At 41.7% G+C, this 22,511-nt stretch overlaps 1 protein-coding gene across 2 annotated transcripts; it reads left to right on the forward strand.

Moving 5' to 3' along the window:
* Positions 1-745: 745 nt before the first annotated feature.
* Positions 746-22,450, forward strand: lrrc75a (leucine rich repeat containing 75A). Of its 2 annotated transcripts, XM_086036791.1 has the most exons (7): positions 749-796; positions 865-1,084; positions 1,455-1,711; positions 8,610-8,738; positions 12,144-12,256; positions 17,493-17,766; positions 18,465-22,450. In XM_086036791.1, exons 2-7 carry the CDS (start codon positions 1,039-1,041, stop codon positions 19,053-19,055), a joined length of 1,410 nt encoding a protein of 469 aa, XP_085892917.1. In that variant the 5' UTR covers positions 749-796; positions 865-1,038; the 3' UTR covers positions 19,056-22,450. The 2 variants fall into 2 exon arrangements, with proteins under 2 accessions (XP_085892916.1, XP_085892917.1); XM_086036790.1 differs by having other exon boundaries at positions 746-1,084.
* The last annotated feature ends 61 nt before the right edge of the window (positions 22,451-22,511 follow it).

Raw genomic sequence — 22,511 nt, forward strand, 5'->3', positions numbered from 1 at the left:
GAATATTTGCGTTGGTTAGACTATCTGCATGTTGTGAATGCATTACTGTACTGTATTTTGACATGGTAAGGTTTGATCAGAGATCGCGAAAGTACCCACACTCTGCGCCCGACAAGTAAAGTACACAAACACACATACACGCACAAAAGACTGTTAAAAGTACTGATTCAACACATTTACGGTAAGTAAAAGGAAAACAAGTACAGACTGAAATGTAAGTACAAAAATAGAATTTAAATTTTACTGTTATTTATATAAATTAACCATTTGGATAGCTTGGAAAAATACATTTGCTTGGTGCACACAAAATAACATTTGATCTTTTATTTACTCAGGTTTTTGTTCTGTCAGAACACGTTCCCATAACTGTTTTGAACTGACTAAAAACATGCTTACATATACATATATATGTATGTGTGTGTGTACAGTATATGTCTATATATATGTGTGTATATATATATATATATATATATATATATATGTATGTGTTGTATATATACATATGTATTGACCTATATATATATGTGTGTGTGTACAAGTTAGTTCTGACAGGTAATTAAGTATAATTCTTGGCAGATTGTGTGTCTGTTTATATGCTACATAAACAGCACACAGTAAATATCATTTGAGCGCTTGAATAGCCACCCTTTTGAAAAGAATAATGGGGTAATAATAAGACGCTGGGAACTTGGTGGTGCTCTCTGCCTGGAGGCGGGTGGGGGCGTGCTACGTACACTCGAAGCCGAGAGGTTGTCATCCATAATTCAGTTCCAGCCCAAGCAAGGCAAGCAGGCAGGTACTCCTCCGCTCCTCCTTGGACAGACGTTCAGCCACACGTATACTGTACACACCGTTCTGTGGCAGGTGACTGGTAAATTCCGCGGCCGCGGGTGGACCGCAGGATTGGAACCGTAGCGACGAAGCGACAGTCGTCTTTGAACCGTAGACGTAAACATTGCCATGCCCTGATTGCTTCCTGCATCAGCGCCTTTCTCCGAGCTCCGCTGCAGGACAGGGGGCTCTGTTAGGGTGGCGGAGATGATAGCGGCGCAGCAGCAGCAACAACAAAACGTCGTTCCCGAAGGTAAATCGAGACGGAGACGCGGTGAAGTTGTGTTTGGGACAGCAGACTGCGGCGGTCTTCAGTTCTTCAGTGTGACGGGTGCGTGTTGAGCGGCCATGCTGCAGGCAGCATCCACCGACCTCTTCCCCACTTGAGCTGCATGAACTACTTCCCCCTGTTCTTCTTTATTGTTGTTTTCTACTCCATGTACGGCCGTGCCTTTTCCACGCGGATTAAATCCGAGTTCATTACTGGCAGTGCTGCATAAGCCCCCTCAAGTGTCCACACTGTAAAGATGTGATCAGCTGCAGGCGCTCTGATGATAAACAACCACCAAGGCTACCTCTGCATGACTGACTGCCCGGTGGGATCAGGCTTGTTGTTCTCACAGCACACAGCAGCATGGGGGGCAAACAGACCAAGGGCCACGATGCTGGAGGAGCCAGCCCTCAGCATAGCTGGAGGCGGACCCCCTCCAAGGAGCGAGGGGACCTCTTTGCATCCCTCATGCTGAGGTCAGGGGACAGGCTGGGCCGCGGCACCCCGCCGCCCTACCAGCGACGAATCGGAATGATCCAGGAGATGATGCTGATGGCCAAGCAGGGCAAACACGACGAGGCCACCGAGATGCTGAGGACACTACGGCAGGTAATGCCACTCCGCCCTTCACTTAATTGTCTTTTTAACTCTTACATCATGGTCATTTCACATTTGACCTGTTTTGACACCTGACAACAAGAATGAACAAAAATCCCTAAATGTCATTCTTCACCCTGAAATACAAAGATTTTTTTAAGGTGACCTAAAATACACAACATTTAACTGTAAGAGATGTCATTCTAAGTTCGTGAACACTAAGGCTGTTCTGATTCATGCTCACTATGGGCTGTGCTGTAACTCGGTGCGGTGGCGGATTAGACCTGATGTTGGTCGTTTCACAGAACAACGCAGGCCAGCGAGACTGCGAGAGGGTTTGTGCCGCTGTGGAAGTGGTCACAGCCAACTTCAATTATGGCCATTCAAAGCGCTTCTTTTCATACCCTGGCAAGGCAATGCGCTAGTCATACACAACATGGCGGAAGCACATCTGCGTCATTAAGTGGGAACTTGGAGCCCCCATACCCCACCCCATAACCGTGCCGCCCAGTGAGATGATTTCACCAATTTAATACAATGATTCAGAGGGTTTGATTCCCGCCCTTCACATTTTTATGGGTGAAATACATCACGTTAGACCCGCTGTCTATCCTGCGTCGATGCTAGACGTGGTCTGAGCAAACGGACGGTTTGCAATGACTTTCTGCCACCAATTGTCACTCCGCCTTGCGCTGAAACGAAAATCAGGATCTACCAGATTTTGCGCCACGAAAATAGAGCCCAAAGAGTTAAAGGCTGAGCCCATTTGAACACTCTTACGAGCTTATGGCTAACCAAAACAGCAGCACGGAAGCACTAGGACGGTGATGATAACTGTTGTAGATTGAAAAAAACTCAATGCCTCAATATTTTTGTCAATAAAGTGTTTAGACCTTCCTGACTTGACAGTGACTAAAAGAGTGTACGAGGTGATGCGATGCCTTGTTAGTGTCTTGATGAAGCAGCAGTGTCCCTGCTCAGCTGGTCGGTTGTTTCCAGACTGATTGCAGTGGAGCAGATTTCCAGGCTCTCCTAATTTCCAGAGCTTCTCACTGCACAGCTGTTTGTTGCTGTTGTTGTGAAAGAGAAGAAGGAAAACCCCTGTTCAGACTGGATGCCAAGAAACTAATGCTGTAAAATAATAATCTGAAGTGTCAAATTGCACTGAAGGGAATCTCAGTATCTACGGGAAATATCAAAACAGGTTTAACTCACCTGCACAGAGCAAACGAGTTTTTTGTTTGACCTTTAATTTTCACATTTTATTGTATTTTCTAACCACCGACAAGCAAAAGACAATAATTCTGCGTCCTTAGAGGACTTGCAAAGTAATAAAAATGACAAAGTATTCACACTTGAGAGGCATGAATCAGAGGATTTAGACGTTTCTCCTCATGAACTGAAGACTATCCCAGCTGACTTTGGATGAGAGTCAGAGTATACCCCCTAAACTGGTCGGCAGCCAATAATTGCAGGGCACACAACCATTCACGCTCACCTTCACACCGACGAACAATTTAAGGTCTTATCCTAATCCTAACACGGTTTTTAACCTTCAACCACTTCTACCATGCGTGTTTTTGGAATGTGGAAGAAAACCAACGCAGGCACGGGGAAAACATTGTTCAAAACCTTTTCACTTCCTTTTTTTTTTTTTTTTTTTTGTCCAGTAAGCTTGCTGGTAAGAATAACGTTAACAGTTTTACAGGGTTTTTTTTTGTACTCAGAGTTTCCATTGGACATTTTCATTTTCTGGCTACTTATGCTTTACTGTCTTTATTTTTCACTTAAACCAGAGCGTGAAAGATTGGTTATTTAGTAATTAGCCACTACGCTCATAAAAATTGGCTTACTACTCAATGATTTGTCACTTCTTAAATGATGATAAAATTCTTAAATGAAATCACATGGCTCAGCCAATGGTGGATAGAGACAAGAGCCTGCAGTGACTACTAATTTACCATTTTATAGATTCAATTATGAAATCAGGGTCTAGACCTTTTTCATAATCCTTATATTCCGGTGCCTGCCGTTAGCCTGTTGTTTGCCATTCAACCATTGAAAAAGTTTAGTGTCTAGGGCAAATCATGTTTTTACGACCGCTTATGTTTGCAAATGAGGCGGTTGGGATTGAGCCCTACGAATTCTGCTCAGCAACGGCACGCTAGCACGCAACATACGTACAAAGGAATACAAAGCATGCACTGTTGCTGCTTACATGCATTTCATCGGTTTTATAAGACTCTTCATACTTCAGTTCAACATTGCTTCAGGAATAGAAACTGACACAGCGCGTCAGCCATTAACAGAGAGCGCTGTAGTTTTCCTGACATGTTGGTCCTTTGCCCCCCCCCCCCAATAGATCACTCCCAGTTATGGCTGGAGAGGCGGTATTAGAGAAAGGAAGTGTCTGAACTGGTTGCACTCCAAAGAACAAAATTAACAAGAAGGTGAGATTAGACTTTAATACTGTGTTGAAGCACATGATACACAGGGCCATGTTGTCCCATTTGGCCTGAGGTTTGTGCGTGCTTAAGATAAGAAAACCCACATAAGCATTACACGGAGAGAAAGAAAATGAGCAAAATCAGTGAGCCGCTCTTCACTGGTTACTAGGTTCCCTTGTATGTTGTCCGGGAACAATGGCCATCAGTGCAGACTTGTGCTTAAGTAGACACTGATTAATCATGGAGCAGGTCTGTTAGCAGCTAATGATGAGGCCACCTTCTTAATCACTACACTGCAATGCACAGCAGCTACCATCTATATGCCATTTCCCTCTGGGATGTCTCAAACATGAACCATAACATCCGCTTCTGTGGGAATTTCCAGCTTTCAAATTTGACTCTCTCAGTGTTGGCCTCCGAGGGCTCTTGTTTGCTATAAACCACCAAAAACAAGGACTGCTTTTTGGCTTCTTAATGTAATGGACCCATTTGGATTATGATCAGAATAAAAGTACTGTGTTTAACCAAATTTTCAGATTTTAAAAACATTTTGTACAGTAAATTCTTTGGCTAAGTCGGAACATGTTAACAAAACATATTGCCGCTGTCCTGTGAAAAACACTTATCTCCAATTTTTGAAACTTTTTAAATTTTCACATTAATGCGATGTCTGTAACGCGGAAACACCATTCATGTAAAAATAAGGAAATGAAAAAAAAATGGAGATAAGTGTTTTTCACATAACAGTGACGATATGCTGAGCAGTGAAGCACCATTTATCACAGGTGATATGTTCCAGATCCACCGGCTTTAGATAAAAATCCACCATGTAGAAAACTAGATTAAAATTTTTTTTTCTGTAGATTTACCCCTCCCACACTATTTTCTTAATACCTGTTTTCCCTTTTCCTGCGATAACAGTTTAACAAATATGTGTCAAAGCTTGTGTGGTTTAAGCTCATTATTTGTCACTCCCGTTTGAGGTTTACTGTACAATTGTCACATAAGACAAAAAAGACATTGTGTATTTATTTAATCACAAAATTGTTCAACCAAACCATATCATTTTGTCTGACGAAAAGTCCACCATCTTATTTCTAACATATCATGTGAAATGCCGTAAACGGGCTGAGAGAAATTAGCAGAGCTGGGCATTTTACTCAAAATTCACGGTCCGTTTTTTCGCCTTCCGCCTACAGCCGGGCTACCCTTCCGCCGTCCGTTTTGTGATTGTCTGCTCAAGTCTTTTGTTTGCTCGCCTCGAGCAAAATTTTTCCAGGAACGTTAGCGAGTGTGCTTGGTTAACGCTCTCTATTGTTATCAGCAGACAATGATTCATTTAAATATTTTGTTAGACTACCTGTCATCTAAGCCATGACAGTAAAACCATCAAACCATACGTGGAATTGATTGGAGGGATCAAAGAAAATTCCTCCTCATAATCATATAATATCCTGTATGGTAGATTAGATGGATAACAGGTCGGTATGTGATCTTTCGTAAAGGTCATCAGGTGCTGCAGTGATGGATTCTGCTGTGCACTCCTCTGTCTCCGTCATTCTTTATGTTCAGACAAGCACTTTGATGTCGACCCTCTCTAGTGGGTGGAGCTTGTTGACGAAGGGTCGGCTGATACTTTTCCCCTCTTAGCATAATTAGTTATTTTGCATTTCTATTTGGTCCTTGGCATGAATATTTCATGAGGGTTCAGTTAATAATGGACTGTACACGCCACTTGCGCAATATACGCTCATTGACCAAACTGATTGTACCCTTAACCGATTCGAGACACTCTGTGCTGACGTAGCAGAGCAGCCCCAAATCATAAGCAAGCCTCCTCCGTGTTTCGCAGTAGCTACAGTTTCATCTTTTTTTACTCATGCGACATTTATTTAGCGAATGCTTTTCCGCGGGGACAGATAACACAATATTAAAATAATGAGTGTGTTTACCATTCGGTCAAAGCCGCTGTCATTATTTCCTGTGCCTCACAGAGCATTAGGCGACACAGAAACGTCAATGAGTCATACCTTTTCTGTAGGAGACTGAGCAGCTCGCCTCCTCTTGCTCACTCAGTCTTCAGAGCGTGAAGCGTACTAACATCAACACACACACACACACACACACACACACAAGGACACCATAAATCTGTACCTATTTCCCGTAATAAAAGCAAATTTGATTTTGTTTTACCTGTAAAATCGATATAGTAAACATCACCTGTATTTACTTTATGTATGCATCTGGTGTTTTTATGGGAACATTTTGGGTGAGACTCAGCAAGGAGATATTTTGTGATGTAACAGAGGATGAAACTATCACACATTGAATTATTGGCAACAAATTCTAAAGCCCGGCCGGCCGTCTTAAATTTGAACTGATACATTGCAAGTCTATCAGATTACTTGCTTTAAATAGACTTTTTCAATTGAGGCCACCATATCATAGACAATTATGATGACTCATCACTGCATAATGCTTATTTTTCAACCCTAATATCAATTGATCCTCTGCGGTAAATTATGCTTTTAAAGCAAACCTCTCTATCCACCAATTTAATTCGAAAACCTTTTTGGTAAATATAATGCATGCAAGCACGCGACTAAAGCAAAACGACACAAATACTAAATTGAGCATGCAATGTGATGAAGGTAAATCTGTTTTTTGGATCCGTTCACGTGGTTGCTATGAAATAAGACTTCTGCATTTAACACAGCAGGCGCGCAGCAGCATTAGTGACACTCTTGGGGCAACACGCCGCTTTCCTGCTGAGCATTTGAGCTGTGAGCGCCAAGGGTCTCATGTCAATCAAACCTGGTCGTCAGCTGTGAAGGATTCTTAACCACTTAGCCATGGCTGCATCAACGACATGCTCATTATTTGCAGGTGCATCCAGTTGCTTTTTCTCTCGAGTCGATTTGGCTGACTGCCATTTTCTATTTACCGATGCCGATGTTGGTCACTTCCTAAAGCGTACAATTCACGGATAAATCGTTTTTTGTTGTGATGTATCGCGTTATCACAAGTGCAAGAAGCATTCGACAAGTTGGGGGTGAGGTTTTAAACACAATGTTACACAGGGTGGGTTAAAGGATGAGTTAAATAAACAAAACATGGCTGTCATGCAGCAGGTGGCTTCCCAATAATTATCAGAGCGACAGGCCCTTCTATTATGCAAATTGTTCCTCCAGACAGAGGATTAAGATCCCCCAATCTTATGCACACACAACTCCAACTCCAAAACTTTCAATTCAATTTTGCGTTTGTGGTGCTCTCCCACATTTTCCATGGGGGAAACCGCCAGAGCAACATAAAGCACAAAAAAGCAGGAGGCAACATTTTACAATAACGCCACAATAGTAGATGAGTAGATGACGCGCAACACACCCACCATTAGCGCAAACACGCAATTTAGTCACGTAGTCCCTGCAAGGTGTCGTCCTCCCAGCGCGACGCACCCTGAACGCCTCACCGGGCGAGCATCCAGGAGATATCTTGACCCGAGCCACCCCATATTGCTCTTCTCGATGCGGAGGAGCAACAACTTGCGGATGACTGAGCTTCTTAGCCCATTCTCTACGACCGAACCCAGACAACCTGCAAAGTAAAACTCATTTTAGGCCACTTGTATCCTTGCTCTTGTTCTTTTGTTCACTACTCACAGCACGCAACCATATGTAAGAGTGTGGAGAACACACATCAATCGATAAATTCTTCCTCACCGCTACCAACTCATGCAGAGTCCGCATCACTGCAGTCTGTCAATATCCCGCTTCAGGATTTTTGTTCCCAACATGTCCGTTTTTAAACGGCAGCTTAGAAAGCGTGTCTTTCCCCAACCAAATTGAATGAAAATTCAACACAAGAATGAAGATGGAATGAGGGCACTAAGCCACAAAGAGAGCCAAGGATTTTTCTGTTTCCTGCCTCAACTACCCATAAGAGTATGTTGTTAATCGTAATGGACGTCAGCTGTTGAATGGTAATCCTAAACAAAGGCCACTTAGTTTGGGGTATTTGTTCCATTTGATTTGACTTGAAAAAATCAAAAATCAAGGATTCATATCCACAGCATGCACTCGGATTTTCTAAACTAATAGAGTGAGGACATCCGTTTTTGTCGGTGCTGTACTGATCTATTCTCTTTGTGTATACTTTGTAATGGAGCTGCATTTCAGGGTGACTTTATTCAAAAGACTCATTTTGTTTCCTGCAAACCTCCTGTCTAATAATGCCGACGCCAGACGTTCATCATAAATTCACATCAAAAGTGTGATCAATGTCCACATATGTTATGTGCCTTCTGTGCTTATATTTGTGTATTTTCGTTTTCATGTTCAGTGAGTCATGAGCTTTACTTATGTGTGAAACGTGTTGCATAACGATGATGCCTTTTCTTCCCCATGATAGTGTATAATGTGCTGTAGCCAACCTATGTTGTGCGTGTGTGTATGTGTGTGTAGGACCTGGGCATGGAATCGACATCTCTGGACGATGTATTATACCGCTACGCCAGCTTTAGAAACCTTGTTGACCCCATCACGCATGACCTAATCATCAGCCTGGCACGATATGTACACTGCCCAAAGACGGTAAGACACGCGCACGCGCACGCCTATCGTGTGCTTCCCAAATATTGCCAATTACAGTAAAACCCCTTTTGCACACCCGCACGGGCTGAAGTGATTCATTGCTATCAGCCGGATCTCTTGATTCATTTCGTCTGACGTTATTAGATTAGAGAATTGCTCTAAGTGGTTGTGTAGCTGTGTGTGCGTCCATAAGGGAACTGCGTTTTTTTTTTTTTGTGTGTGTGTGTTTGTTCATTCATTTAGTTTGGCATGTCATTGAGTGAGAGGGAAAGAAAGTGTGACAGCTACCCTGCTCGATGAAAAAATGCGGGAAGGAACAAGGAGTGCTGAAAACAAAGATCGAAATTAAAAGGCATATTATGCCGTTACTGGTTAGCGTGTTCTGCTCGTACACGAATTCCCAACAGCAGACATAACACGTTCAGCATGACTGCATATGGTCATCATGACCGAAGAACAACAAATCTCCTGCGGCCTCATGTACTGTACAAAGACTCGCCTGGCTTTCGTACAAAAATACAGCATACGGCCAAATCCAAACAGGTGAGTCGTGAAGTGAATGCAGTGAAAGGTATTCAATATGAGCAGACTAGCTTGGGGGGGGGGCGGCAAAGCTGGATATTGATGGAGTATGAAAACAGAGCGAGGCACAGGAGGGGTCATTGGATATCTTGAGATGGGATAGATTTATATGCGTTTTATCAAGAACGTAAGAGGCCAAGAAAATGAAAGCATATGGCGGCGAAGAAGCATAAAGATAGAGAGAAAATGAAATTTAAAAAAAGTCTAAGTGAAATGTAGAAAAGCACAATCTCCAGTCAAGTACCACCACTGCTGCTTTTAACGACCCCAGATCTTTCTCATTTATTTAATTACAGTCCACATGATGCAGCTTTAATAACACAAGAGCATTTACCCTGAGTGGTGGTATAAATAATGTCGCAACCAATCAGACACACGATACAAGAACGTACTGAAAGGTTGAAAATTCAAACTACAGACTAAACGTGATCAGGCAATCGCAATACAAACCCAGAACCTCCAAAATCTAGGCTACTAGGATTTTTCAAATTTACAATTGTTCAAATTAGTGGTGTCCGTCCCGATTGATCCGATATCAGCCCAAAAAAACAGCATCGGACTGTATCAGACTTCCTCCAAAATCTCCAGTATGAGCACTCATAGACAAGCAGTCCTCTCCTGGTCTTGTATCAAGCGGCGTTTGGATCTTGCATGCAGAGCCCACGTGATCAAAATAAGCACTCAGGTGAAGGAGCTAAAGAAGATGTCGGCGTTGTTGGAGTACTTTACAGGGCTCTATGGTACCCCAGATTTGGGGGTGCACTGCGTGCAGGTGCCCAAATTTCACAATGTGGCGATATAATCAAGAATAATAGGTTGTACATTACAACCAGCCAAAGTCGAGAACCAAAGTCTCCTCAACTCTAAAAAACATTCGCGTTTGCAGTCACAACTACGGACAAGTAAGAGTCTTCATTCAATTATTGTTGTTTTTGGAATGTGGGCACGGGAAGAACAAGGAAATGCCACACAAGAAGGCCTCAGTCTGGATTTGAAGCCATAGCCTCCGCACTGTAAGGCTGATGCGCTAACCAGTCAGCCACATGCCGCCAGCACATACTTACATACATTAGAAAAATCTAAAGGGACATCACCAGACAAAATGTCTTATGCATCCTGAAATAATAACGTAAAAAGATGATCTGGTCTCTACTAAAAGTGTATTCACTCGGTGTTAAATCTGGCTGTTCAGTTGAACACAAAGCTGGTGTACTTGCAGGAATTGAACAATCGGATCTTAATCATTTTCGGGACCAATTAAGTGAAATTCTCACGGCGCTCTAAATTAAGTTCTCTGATCTTGCATTCTTTTCTTTATATTGTCTCTGCTCCGTTGTGTCTTGTGCGAATAGCATCTGCTAGATTTATCACAGGTATGAGCCATACTCATCGGTGTGTGAAGCGATGCTGTCATGCACGGTTCACAAAAGATACACTGTGATAGACCAGGCATTTCAAGCTCTGTGCGCCGGTGACGCAGACATCGTTCTGCCACACTAACCTTCAAAAGTATCGGAACATTGGGTCCAATTCATTTACTTTGACTGTTGACTGAAAACATTAAAAAATATTTCTGGGGTACTTGAAATTTGAAAACCAGAGAGCTGTCCATCGGTGAAAAATTAGCAATCGAGAAGCCGACAAGATGAAAACTCAATTACAATCCTTGCACAAATACGTGCGTAGCGATTAAAACCTTTTGAATGTCCTGAGGATGGAAACAGACTGGTGTATTAAGTAATATACTTCAAACAGGTATACCAAGGACGTTGAGCATATACGCAAAATCAAATCGCCATTGGATTCATGACGTGCGCACCAGCCCATTTCTTTGCACCATTGTGCGTATGTTGATGAATCAGAATTCATTTGATCAATATAATGGAAAGTTGCGCTGAAAGCCTGTAAAAACATCACAAAAGAAGAATGCAACATGTTTGGTGAAGTCAATGCGCCACAGGCTTGATGCAGTTATTGCCAGCACAGTATTTGCAACAAAATATGAAGTCTTAAAACTTTTATAAATCATGTGTTCCCATATGTTTCATCATTCATTCTAAATAATGCGATCTCTGAAACGGTGTTTAATTGCCGTTTTAAGGTGATCATTGTAAAGAGTGTATTTAATGTTTCAAAGCGCGAAACAATTGGGCTACAGCGATTGACATCCATGAATGTGTGTGTATCGCATCAGACACAAACACACACGCTTGGTTGACAGATGTGGCGCCAATTATTTGCTCCAATGACGCATGAATCCTATTTTTCTTAATCTCGTCTCTCTGTAGTAATGCCATGCCATATTGCCTCCCTATGTCAGTTCTGTCTGAATTAGACGACTCGCTGACCAAACTTTGACTGACAGCAACATTCCGTTTTTTATGAATCGTGATGAACGCTTCAAACTCTGTTGTTCAAGGCCAGAGGTGAATGAGCATTTGAAACTTTATTCAGAACACATTCACTATTTCTTCCATTGGTTCAAATAACAATAAAAGTTGTATTTTTTTTAAATCCAACTTTTGACTCAAATTTCGTCTCATTTAATGGATCCCACTTCACTCATGTCACCTTTTGGCTAACGAGCATTGATGAGCACTTAAAAAAACCAATCATGTGAACCTTATCTTTCTGACTACCACATTTAGTTTTAAGTTGCTTTTGGAGTTCTTCTCATGATCAACTTTCCAATGTGATAGCCTGTTGCGGGTTAACATTAGCTAACAACTTTTCACAGATTTCCCATTACTCTCATAATAAGACTTTCTTTCCCCTATTCGCCATGACTGCATTCCGTTGTTTGTGCCCCTCTGTGTCCAATAGGAGGGCGACTCTCTGGGGGCCATGGAGAAGGTTTGTCGTCAGCTGACCTACCATCTCAGCCCCCACTCGCAGTGGAGGAGACAAGGCCTGCTCAAGAGGAAACCCCAAGTGTGGTCAGTACTTTACGTGGTGTTATGTTAATGACTAATTTCCTGAGCCATCTTGTTTTTCTTACTCGTTGTCCTTTACTTTTCATACTCAATTGATTTCTTATAATTGTCACTTCATTTTAATGTAATAATTTAATCCCTAAGGAATTGCTCAAATGTGTATATATGAAGAGGCCACAACATTCCACCATGCGTCTTCCGACTTTAAGCATTGCTCTAAACTTTAAAGCACATCACACCCAACATGGCCAAGTTAGCTAAAACCAAAAGCCAGATCGCTAGGCACATTATAGTCTTGGGAGAGCTCTTCTTTAACTGATCTTCTAGGGATTTATCGCTCTTGTTAGAGTAAGAGCCTTACCAATTCTTACTGATGCATAACAATTTCAGTAAGCCACTTTGAGCCATGAAATTTTGGGGCAGGTTTTAGGCCAAATGGAAATGTTACATAAATGTGGATTTGATGGGTAAGATGACATTGAGATGCAGAACATAACAATCCATAAGATTTCTTCAGCATGTGACAGAGAATGTTGATTTGTGTCCCACCGGTGAAATCTTATCATTTTTTGCCTAAACCCCTCCCCTCCATAATGTTTTGAAGTACAACAATTACGTCTTTAGACAAACGCACCGCTGAACACATTGGGCTTTATTTTCGTGACCAGCGCAAGTCATCCATGAGGCGCTGTCTTAATCTGTGCCACCGATGGGCTCCAGTTCACCTGCAACCTTAATGAAAATGAAAAAAAAAAAAGTTTGCAGATTATGTGAAATTATTCCGCACTGATGAGGAGTATTTAATTAATTCAGCGTTGCAGGTGTTAGCGAGTGATGAGACTGAGCTAATTTAACTCTGAAGGTGACATAAGACTGTCTTCTTCATGGGGTACACAAGTATCAATGTCCTTCTTTCACACTGTGTAACATAAATGAACCTAATATGACTTTCACCCCACCCTACCATCTTGATGGGCAAGTGTTCTTTGTGTTGTAAAGCCTTGTAATGAAAAGCGGCAGCATTCTTGTTTCGCAAGTGATTCAATTTCCACGTGCTGTCATGGCAACGCTGTAAATGAGAAAATGCACTTGAAAGCAGTGTGTTGAAATAAACAATTTCTTCAAATGTAGTGCTGACAGTCTTGAGTATTGGTAGGCTAGCGATGTTAATTTAAGATGATGACGTACATTTTTTTTAAGGAGAGCTACGTTTTGTCCACAGTCATCAGGATTTAAACTTCTTGACTGATGATTGAATCTTCAAGTCTCCGTAAAATTGTTACGTAAAACCCCATTATATTAGATTAGATCAGACGTTCCCCCATTGTGGGACTAATGAAGGTCATCTGATCTAATGTAGATGAAGTTGTAATTTGCAGAATTGTGCTACTGTTTATTCGCCTGGGTCCAAAAAACCAACTGCATCTGACGGAAATGTTTGCTGTCGTTATGAGTATCCTAAATGGAGCTATTCGCATGTTGATTTGGCAAGTGCTGAAATGTTTCATCTTGGTTTGAGTACTTTAGTTTCTTTAACAAAAAGACTCAACAGAGTTCAGGCATGATGTTATGCATCAACGAGCCTGGGTGTAGCCCTTCCAGTTTGCAGTGTTCTCACGGCATGTGCAAGTCGTGCGACGGCGTGTGCAAGTCATGACCACGGCAGAAGATGAGAAAGCAATAAACGCCTGTTCCGAAGCACCGCCTGTGTCAGTGTTGTGAAGAGAGCTAGACTGCCCAAATTGCATTGTTTACATTTGGGGCAGTGCATTGTGGGATGCGTGTCGTCAATGTCTCTGATTATTACTTTTTAAATGCTTGCTTATTTTGACCTGAGCAAGTATTGTAGGAGCAATAGGAGTTCTTAGCAGTAGGAGTGTGTGTGCTAATTTGGCTTAGTGTTGTTGTTTGTTATTATTCATAGAAGTCATTAAAAACTGTACGGTTCATAAAGGTTCGCGGTGTGTGAATCTTTTGATTTGTTGGTATTCTACCCATTAAAATCGATGAAAAGCATAAATATGTGTTTGTCAATGTTGAAAAATGAGTAGAGCATCTTGGTTAGGGTTGGGGAGAGTCGGTAAAGGCGGCCCTGTCTGCTACGGGGCTGTATTGAAATGTAAAATGCTGGATTGTACGTTGAGTGGGAATTAGGTAGCATCTGCTATGCATACAGGCGTGCGAGAGAGAGGTTAGCGTGGATCGGAGAAGCTGAGAAGCCCAGCTCGACCAGTAAAGGCCTCGGTAGCCCCGCTTTGCTGCAAATTGAAGCATACGGTTTTACCACGATGCACGTATGAAGCCTCAATGGTGAATAAACGCTGTCCGTCAGGCTGATGGTGACGTCAGCGCTGACTCAGGCCATGGCCGCAGCTATGTCGTTTGAGATGCAGGGCAAACACAGCCAACCCACTATGTATAGTCACGGTCCCCCATAAGTGTCCCTTGTGTCAATCTCCATTTTATCGTATCATTTTATATAAGCATTTAATGTACTGAGTCCGCTGATAGTGTAGTGGTACACACGCCTGAGTTGTGTGCGGGCAGCGTGGGATCGATTCCCGCTCAGTGACAGTGTCTATGTGTGCCCTGCGACTGGCTGGCGACCAGTTCGGGGTGTAGTCTGCCTTCGCCCATTGACGGCTGGGATAGGCTCCAGCAACTCCCCGTGACCCTATATAGGATAAGCGGTTTGGAAGATGACATGACATGACATTTAATGTACTGTAATATGAAATAATGTAATATAATATGAAATTTTATAATGTGATGTAATATAATATAATAAATAGAAGCATATCGTCACTGTGCTGTGAAAAACACTTATGTCCGGTTTTTTTTATGTTTCTTATTTTTATATAAATGAGGTTTCTGCGTTGCAGACATCACATTAAAGTGAAAATTGAACACATTTTCAAAAGTTGGAGTGTTTTTCACAGGACAGCGATAATATAATATAATATAATATAATATAATATAATATGATATACTTTATAAATAAGCCATATTGTATTAACAATGATTATGTTGTGCAATTCAGTATTATGTAAAATTAATTTTTACATAACTGTCCCGCACTATTGTTCTTGACATAATGTAAAAAATACAGATATTCACACAAATTATTTTGTAAGTGGATTTCAACGCGTTCGGTGCTCTGCAACTGCTTTTCTCATCTTTTTCACTTTTTTTTTGTTTACATTTCTGAACCGCAGCAGTATGTTTCGTCCTTTGTCCGAAAATGGGCATGGACGCACATTTTGTGGTGGTTCAGAATCAGCCTTTTATTTATTCATTTATTTATTTTTATTGTTTTTTTTTTTTTCAAGATTATGCATGAACAATAAGATTTCTCCATGTCAAACTCTTTAGTTATGAAGCTGTTGGCTAACAAGTATGTAATTGCATTTTTTTCAACCACAGCAAGTATTCATTTTCACAGAACTTTAAGCAGAACTGGCGCTGCAGAATGAAATGAACGCTGTTCACTCAGTCACAGTGGCTGCTAAAAACCGCTAATGTATTTTATTAGCGTCTGAACAGACATTGAAAGGATGAATGACAGCGGTCGATCAACAATCTCTTTAGTACACACAGGATGGGTCGCTGTTTGCCGTAACATCAAAATAACAATAATGAATTTTGCTGTCTGCTCAACCTTCTGCTTTCTTCTATACGCAACATTCATAAATGTAAAAATGTGTCTGTCCATTCACATGCAAATATAGAAGGAAGAAAATCTCAATATCCCGACAACTTGCATATACTTTTTTTTCCTACAAAAAAAATGCATTTTGCATGTTTCCATCCATCTGTTTTGCATTTTTTATAGTGTTTGTCCTGATTCAGGTCAAGGTTGAGCTGGAACCCAGCCCAGCATGCTTATTTGCATATGTTTTTTTTTTGTTTGTTTTTTTTACATTCACTTTGTGGGTACTAATGTTTGGTTTTTGTTTGGAAGCTTTGAAAAGCAAAGTGCTCAACCCTTACACTGAGCAGACCAGGAGATCAGCCTTTTGTGCCCAGCTCACTTTGCCATATCCTTTGTCCCAGTGGGTTTATTTTTAGCTCAGTCATTGCAGTCGGAGACTACAGCTTTAAATACTACTCAAAAGCCATTTTTAATCTGCAAACTTCAGTGTCTTAAGATCGAAATCCCTCGGTGTCAAACTGTCTGCATGTCCCAGCAGATCCCCTCAGCTGCCATATTTCTGATTTACAAGTGTACTGTTTTGTTTCCATTTGCAACCGGGCCTCAAATCTTGCCCCATAGGCGGTTTATCTCATGAGGAGTTGTCCAAAATTTGTGTGTACTGCCCAAGGATTGTTTTACACTCGCCGGACACTTCATTTGGTACACCTGCACCCTCGGAGCTGTCGCAAAACTCCAAAAGTAATAGTGGTTAGTTTTGAATAACGGTGTCGAAAAGGTTTAAAGTGGAAATCAACCCAAACGCATTTTTTTCAAGCCTACTAGTTGAAACACGGCATTCTGATTGATATTGCGTTTGTGGAATATGAGTTAAGCAGCAAAATCCACCCCGTTTTAGCCAACTCAGAGGGTGGCCATTTTGTCACTTCTGTCGACTGAAAATGACATACACAACTGCTCAGGGCTCAGGTAACGACCAATCACGGCTGACCTAACATCACTGTTGCTCAAGGTTGTGATGAAACATTTTTTTCAAGAATATGTTTTATGCAAGTCCACTAGTTGAAACAAAGCGTTCTGATATATATTGCGTTTGGGGAAAAAGAGTAAATCCACTCGTTTTTAGCCATGTCCGGGGGCGGCCATTTTGTCACTTCTGTCGACTGAAAATGACATCACAACTACCCAGGGCTCAGGGAATTACCAATCACGGCTCAGTTTTAGAAAACAGGTGAGCTGTGATTGGTCGTTACCTGAGCCCTGAGGGTCTTTGATATCATTTTCAGTCGACAGAAGTGACAAAATGGCCGCCCCCTGAGATGGCTAAAAACGGGTGGATTTTGCTGTTTAACTCGTAATCCACAAACACAATATTAATCAGAATTCTGTATTTCAACTAGTGAGCCTGCTGGGAACATATTCTTGAAAAAAAATATGTTTGGTTGATTTCCGCTTTCACTGATAAAACATTCATGCGTAAGCTGTCACATTGCAGTAGTGTCATTCTTTGTGACTTCTGTCAGGATTAAATCGTGAGAGACGAATGTAATTTATCACGCTGATGTCATATCATATGTCTGTTTGTAGTCTGAAGGCGGTGCTGTCCACACCTCCATCCAGCGGGGCGCTGGATCTGTCTGGTATCCCTCTGGTAGCTCGCGACATGGAGCGTCTGTGTGCGCACCTCCAGCACCACGCTTCCACAGTGGTTAGCTTGGAGCTGGGCTTCACTGAACTAACCGATGAGGCCTTTCTCCTGCTCCTGCCCACTCTGGCTGCCCTACCTCACCTAGAGACGCTGGCAATGAATGGGAACCGGCTGACCAGGACAATTCTGAAGGAGCTGACAGATGCCTTAAAGGTCACTTGCGGGTTTTCATATTGTCTCTTTATAGAGTATTAACATGAAATTCCGGTGAGTCCTTGTGCGAGAATCACATTCGTAATCTTTCTGTGCTGGAATTTGAAGACAGAGATGATAACCGCACTGTTCCAAAAGCATATTTGTCCCTGTAAGCCTGTGTTTAATAACCATTACTTCTGCACTTTTCAAGAAGAATGAAGAACTCACCACTTCATGTTTACTTTATTTCAGAGATGGGCACTTTACCCTATTTTGCCATTTCGTCCTCTGTCCACGACCTGGGCACCCTTCTATCATCATACCTCTGTTCCTTTTCATAAAAATGACATCACAGTTGCTCAAGGCTCAGGTAACAACCAATCATGGCTCACCTGTTTTCTGAAGCTGAGCCATGATTGGTCGTTACCTGAGCCCTGAGCAAATGTCATGTCGTTTTCAGTGGACAGCAAGTGGCAAAACACTTGAACATTTTCACACAAGAAAATTTGGGGGGTTGACTTCGCCTATGAGCAGATTTCATTTTTAGAGCTTTGTTTTAAACAAAAAATGATAAAAGTCTTGGTAAATCAGGCTGATAGTCAAATCTCTGTCAGTTTAAATGTGCAGAATGGAACATTATGATGATTTGTTATGTTTTTGCTGTGATCACATTTCACACTGAGAAACGCTGACAAGTGGATGTTTTTCTTCCCTAGGATCCCAACAGTTTCCCAAGTGTGACATGGATCGACCTGGGAAACAATGTGGACATCTTCTCCCTGCCACAGCCTTTCCTGGTCAGCCTGAGGAAGCGCTGTCCCAAGCAGGGCAACCTGCCCACCATCCTGGAGTTTGGCGAGAGTCAGGCCAGCGAGCCCCCCGAAAGGCTGAGGGACACTGGCGAAGACGAGGAGACCGACGACACCAACAGGACTGAAAGCATGGGAGAGCTGCGCTCCGAGGTGGAGGAGGAACTGGACGGTGAGCTGGAGATAGAGGGGATGATGGAGGAGCTGCTGGACTTCGACAGGCAGGCGCAAGGGAGGGAGGACGAAGACGAGAGCATGTGGACGGTCGAGGAGCAGAGGAAAGCGAGGAGGATGAGGACACGTGAAGAACAGGTAGACAGGAAGGAGAGGCCGGGCCGGATGGCGGTGATGGCGCAGGACGAGGACGACACACAGAGCCGCTCCTCCCCGCTGTCTTGCTCCAGCCAGTCACAGCACTCCTCCGCAGCTGCCGAGCCAATGAGAGCGGAGGAGGATGATTTTGACAATGTGACTGACCAATCAGAGCACTTGACCTGATTGCTGCTCTTTTCTCCTCTCTTGCTTTAATGGTTTCTCCTGCTGTGTCAAGGTACATGTGGCAGGAGGCAAGGGGAAGACTTTCTCCCAGTTTGAACAAGCCAGATTGAACCAGCTGAACCAACGTGGCAAACTGTTGGATGGCAAGTGTTCTGACAGGATCTGTCGGTTATAAATTACCTAGGGAGGCTAATTGCATAAAACAATTAAGTAATTAATAAGCTTGTTATTGTAACTCACCCTGTTCAGGGATTGAGTCGGGACCTTCTGATAACGTCATAGTACTTTCATGTGCCTGGAATATGTCCCATTAATGGTTAGGTGTCTTTGATGAGAAGTGTAAGAAAAAGAAAAAAAATATCATGTCAGGCCATTTAAAAAAAAAAGTTAAATGCCACCCACATTAAATCAACAGTTAACCAAATAGATTAGGAGGATGAAAAGAATCAAACGTTTAATGTAGTCTAAATAGGGAGATGTCAGCGGAATTAAAGAGGAGTAAAGAGCTGTTTGCTTATTGTCCTCAGCTGACAGTTTATATTGACTTCATCTATGATCACATCCATTCATGCTATTTTCTGGACCTTAACAAATTGATTTTTTGCGCCGACTTTACCTGCATTCAGTTCTCCAGTCAGTTAATGGCTTAAAAAAACAAGCACATGTACATGTGGGCTGATGTTATGTTTGTATGGTCATTTTGTAGTCTAGTTTAGAATACTAGTAATTGTGGACGTAAACAGTGTTTAGATCCCATCCAGATTTTAACTTAGGAAAATAACACTGACAATTGTTGTGCTGATTGTAATGCTTCCCAATATTAATCAATCTAATACAAGATGCTCCACGCTGTGGTACAATGAAATTGAGTGTGGCTCTCATCTTACTTAAAATAAAACAAAAGGTTCCAGCATTTTGTAATTGCATTTGTAAGGAACATGCATTTGTGGCATGAACAGTGTAACAGAAAATGTGCGTTGCAATGCAAAATGTGCCAAATTTTTACTCTATGCTGATTTTAAAATAGACCAGCTTTCTCACAGTATGAAGAATGGTGGAAAGAAGTGTTGTAACAACAGAGGAATAAACACCAAACACCACTTTCTGAACTTTTTAATAACATGTTTAAATTGTTTTGGAATAAGTATCGGCTTCATTAATGTTTCTGTAATCGTGTTCTATAACAATTACATTGTATGTGAGGTTTATGCATCCGTAAAGTCAGATTTCCACACTTGAAATGTACAATCTAGTCATGTGTTATTTTCAGCCTTGTTCACAAGAACCTGTGAGCCCTCGACGTTGATCTATCAGGAAAATCAATGCTCCAAAAATGGCCTCAATAGGAAAACTGTTCGTCTTGGATCGGTAGCAAAGTTAGGCTATAGTTTAAATCATGCTTATGTATGCAGAGGACTGCTGTTGCAAGTCGCAGATGTTATGTCACCAGCAAAGTTTCTCGACCTTGACTGACATCGAAAGTTCATGCGCAGAGAAATGAGAATCATGAATCTAATCCAAAAATCAATTACTCAGAGGTAGTCCGTTTTAAATCCGAGGGGTAAACCATTATGCTTATAATTTAAGATACTTCGTGATGTGATGGAGTATGCAGCATAGAGGAATATTAGCTGTAAAAGGGAAACACCAAAAAAATATGTCAAAAATATTAATGCTGCTCTTGTTTTTTGTGTTATAATTCAAGATTCCTGATACTTGCCCATCAACAGTTTGTTGAAAGCGATATCATACGGTGGCTTGTATGTTTCCTCTTTTTCTGGTTCTGACACATGCCATTTACTGTCAAAATGTGTTCCAACTTGATCATCCCGCAGTTAGCCCTTTAAACAGTGATGTTTCATGATTATAAACATTTGTGAAAATGTGCCGATATTCACTATTAGTCATTGCATTAGCTGTGTTAAAGTCAAATTTTAAAAGTCAGACCGGATCATTGCATGTAACCTCTGAATAAGTGATGCGAGAGACTCTATCCTCAGGTTTATTTTTGTTTTGAAGATGCGGGTAAGACAGTGGAGCAGATTTTCGCCTTTACGCGGCTGTCAATCAAATATAGACCTCTTCTGTTTGTCAGCATGTCAGTCCAAAAAACAGAGATGTTGAAGTGAGAGGGCTGCACAACTTTCCTGAGAAATTTGGGGTCCGGTGTCTTGTGTAAGGGCTCCACAGCAGTGCTCAGGAAGTGAAATGGCCTCTCTGTAGCAAGCGCTCCTCATGTGTCGTTTATCTTTGAATTGGCATAATCCACAAGTAAACTACTGCCATCCAAAATGGTTTCAAGATTGGAATAGCGTTTCTACTTAGACCAGTACTTACATGTCAGCCGCGATAAGTAATAGTTTGCTGATTTCCTTTCCCTATGCTGCACTTTGTTCACTTGTCTCGCCAAACTGGCTCAAGGAACAGCAATTACTGTATAACCGCAGTCATCACCACAGGCAAAATGACTAGACTTGTTTATTGGAAGTGGCGAAAGAAACAGTGATGTTTACCTCAGATGCGCATAGAGGGTATACGAATGATTTATCTAATAGGGGAGGGGGGTCGGGGGGTCAAAATGCACTTTAGGTGCAGCTGAACAATCTAATGAGATCCTATGTGAGAGCTTTATTAAAAATACAACCGCTACAATAATAATAATGCTCATTTTTGACTGACAATGTCATAAATTAACAATATTGTTTTCTGTGTGGGTCTAGTTTGAAGTGGTATGGACCTTGGTATAGTGCCGGGAGCCCATTAGGTTGTGCAAGAACCTAATGAATTGTGTAAAAGCAACATTCATGTCCTTTGCACTTATGTTAGTGTATTTTCACAATCTACCATACACCTCTGCTAGATAATATATACAGATTTTCTTTACACTATTCAGACTGATCTTTGCTTTTTGTGCGCATTGGACAGCTACTGGAAAGGATGCTATGTACTATTATTAATAGATTAAATTGTTACTCAATGGATCTTAACAATAAATAATATTATAAGAGGAAAACTGACAATGCCTTGCCAGTTATTTACAGGGCATATACTGTACAGACATCCATTCACACTCGCCTTCACACCGTTGGACGAGTCTTCAGTTTTCCAAACATGCAGTTTTTGGAATGCATGACAGCACGGGAAAACACGGAAACTTCACACGCTCCAAACTCTAAACGGGGTTTGGGCCCAGAAACTCAGATCTGCTTGGTTGACATGCTAAGCACTAAGTGATACACTGTATATTGCTGCATGGTGTCGGGCCAAAACCTCAAAAGTCACATTTAGATTTCTTTTTTTTTTTAAATCTACCATCAAGTAGGGTATAATTCAATTAAATCAGTAAGTAGTAATAATCTTGTTGTTTGACTATTAATTATAATAAAACTTAGAGGTTGATTTCTTTGCTTCCATCACGTTGAACAGAAAAAAGTTACGGTCCTTTTTTTTTTTTGT

This window comes from Filicampus tigris, chromosome 7, assembly GCF_054856515.1.
Source record: "Filicampus tigris isolate MCC_2025a chromosome 7, RoL_Ftig_1.0, whole genome shotgun sequence".
Classification (NCBI taxonomy): Eukaryota; Metazoa; Chordata; class Actinopteri; order Syngnathiformes; family Syngnathidae; genus Filicampus; species Filicampus tigris.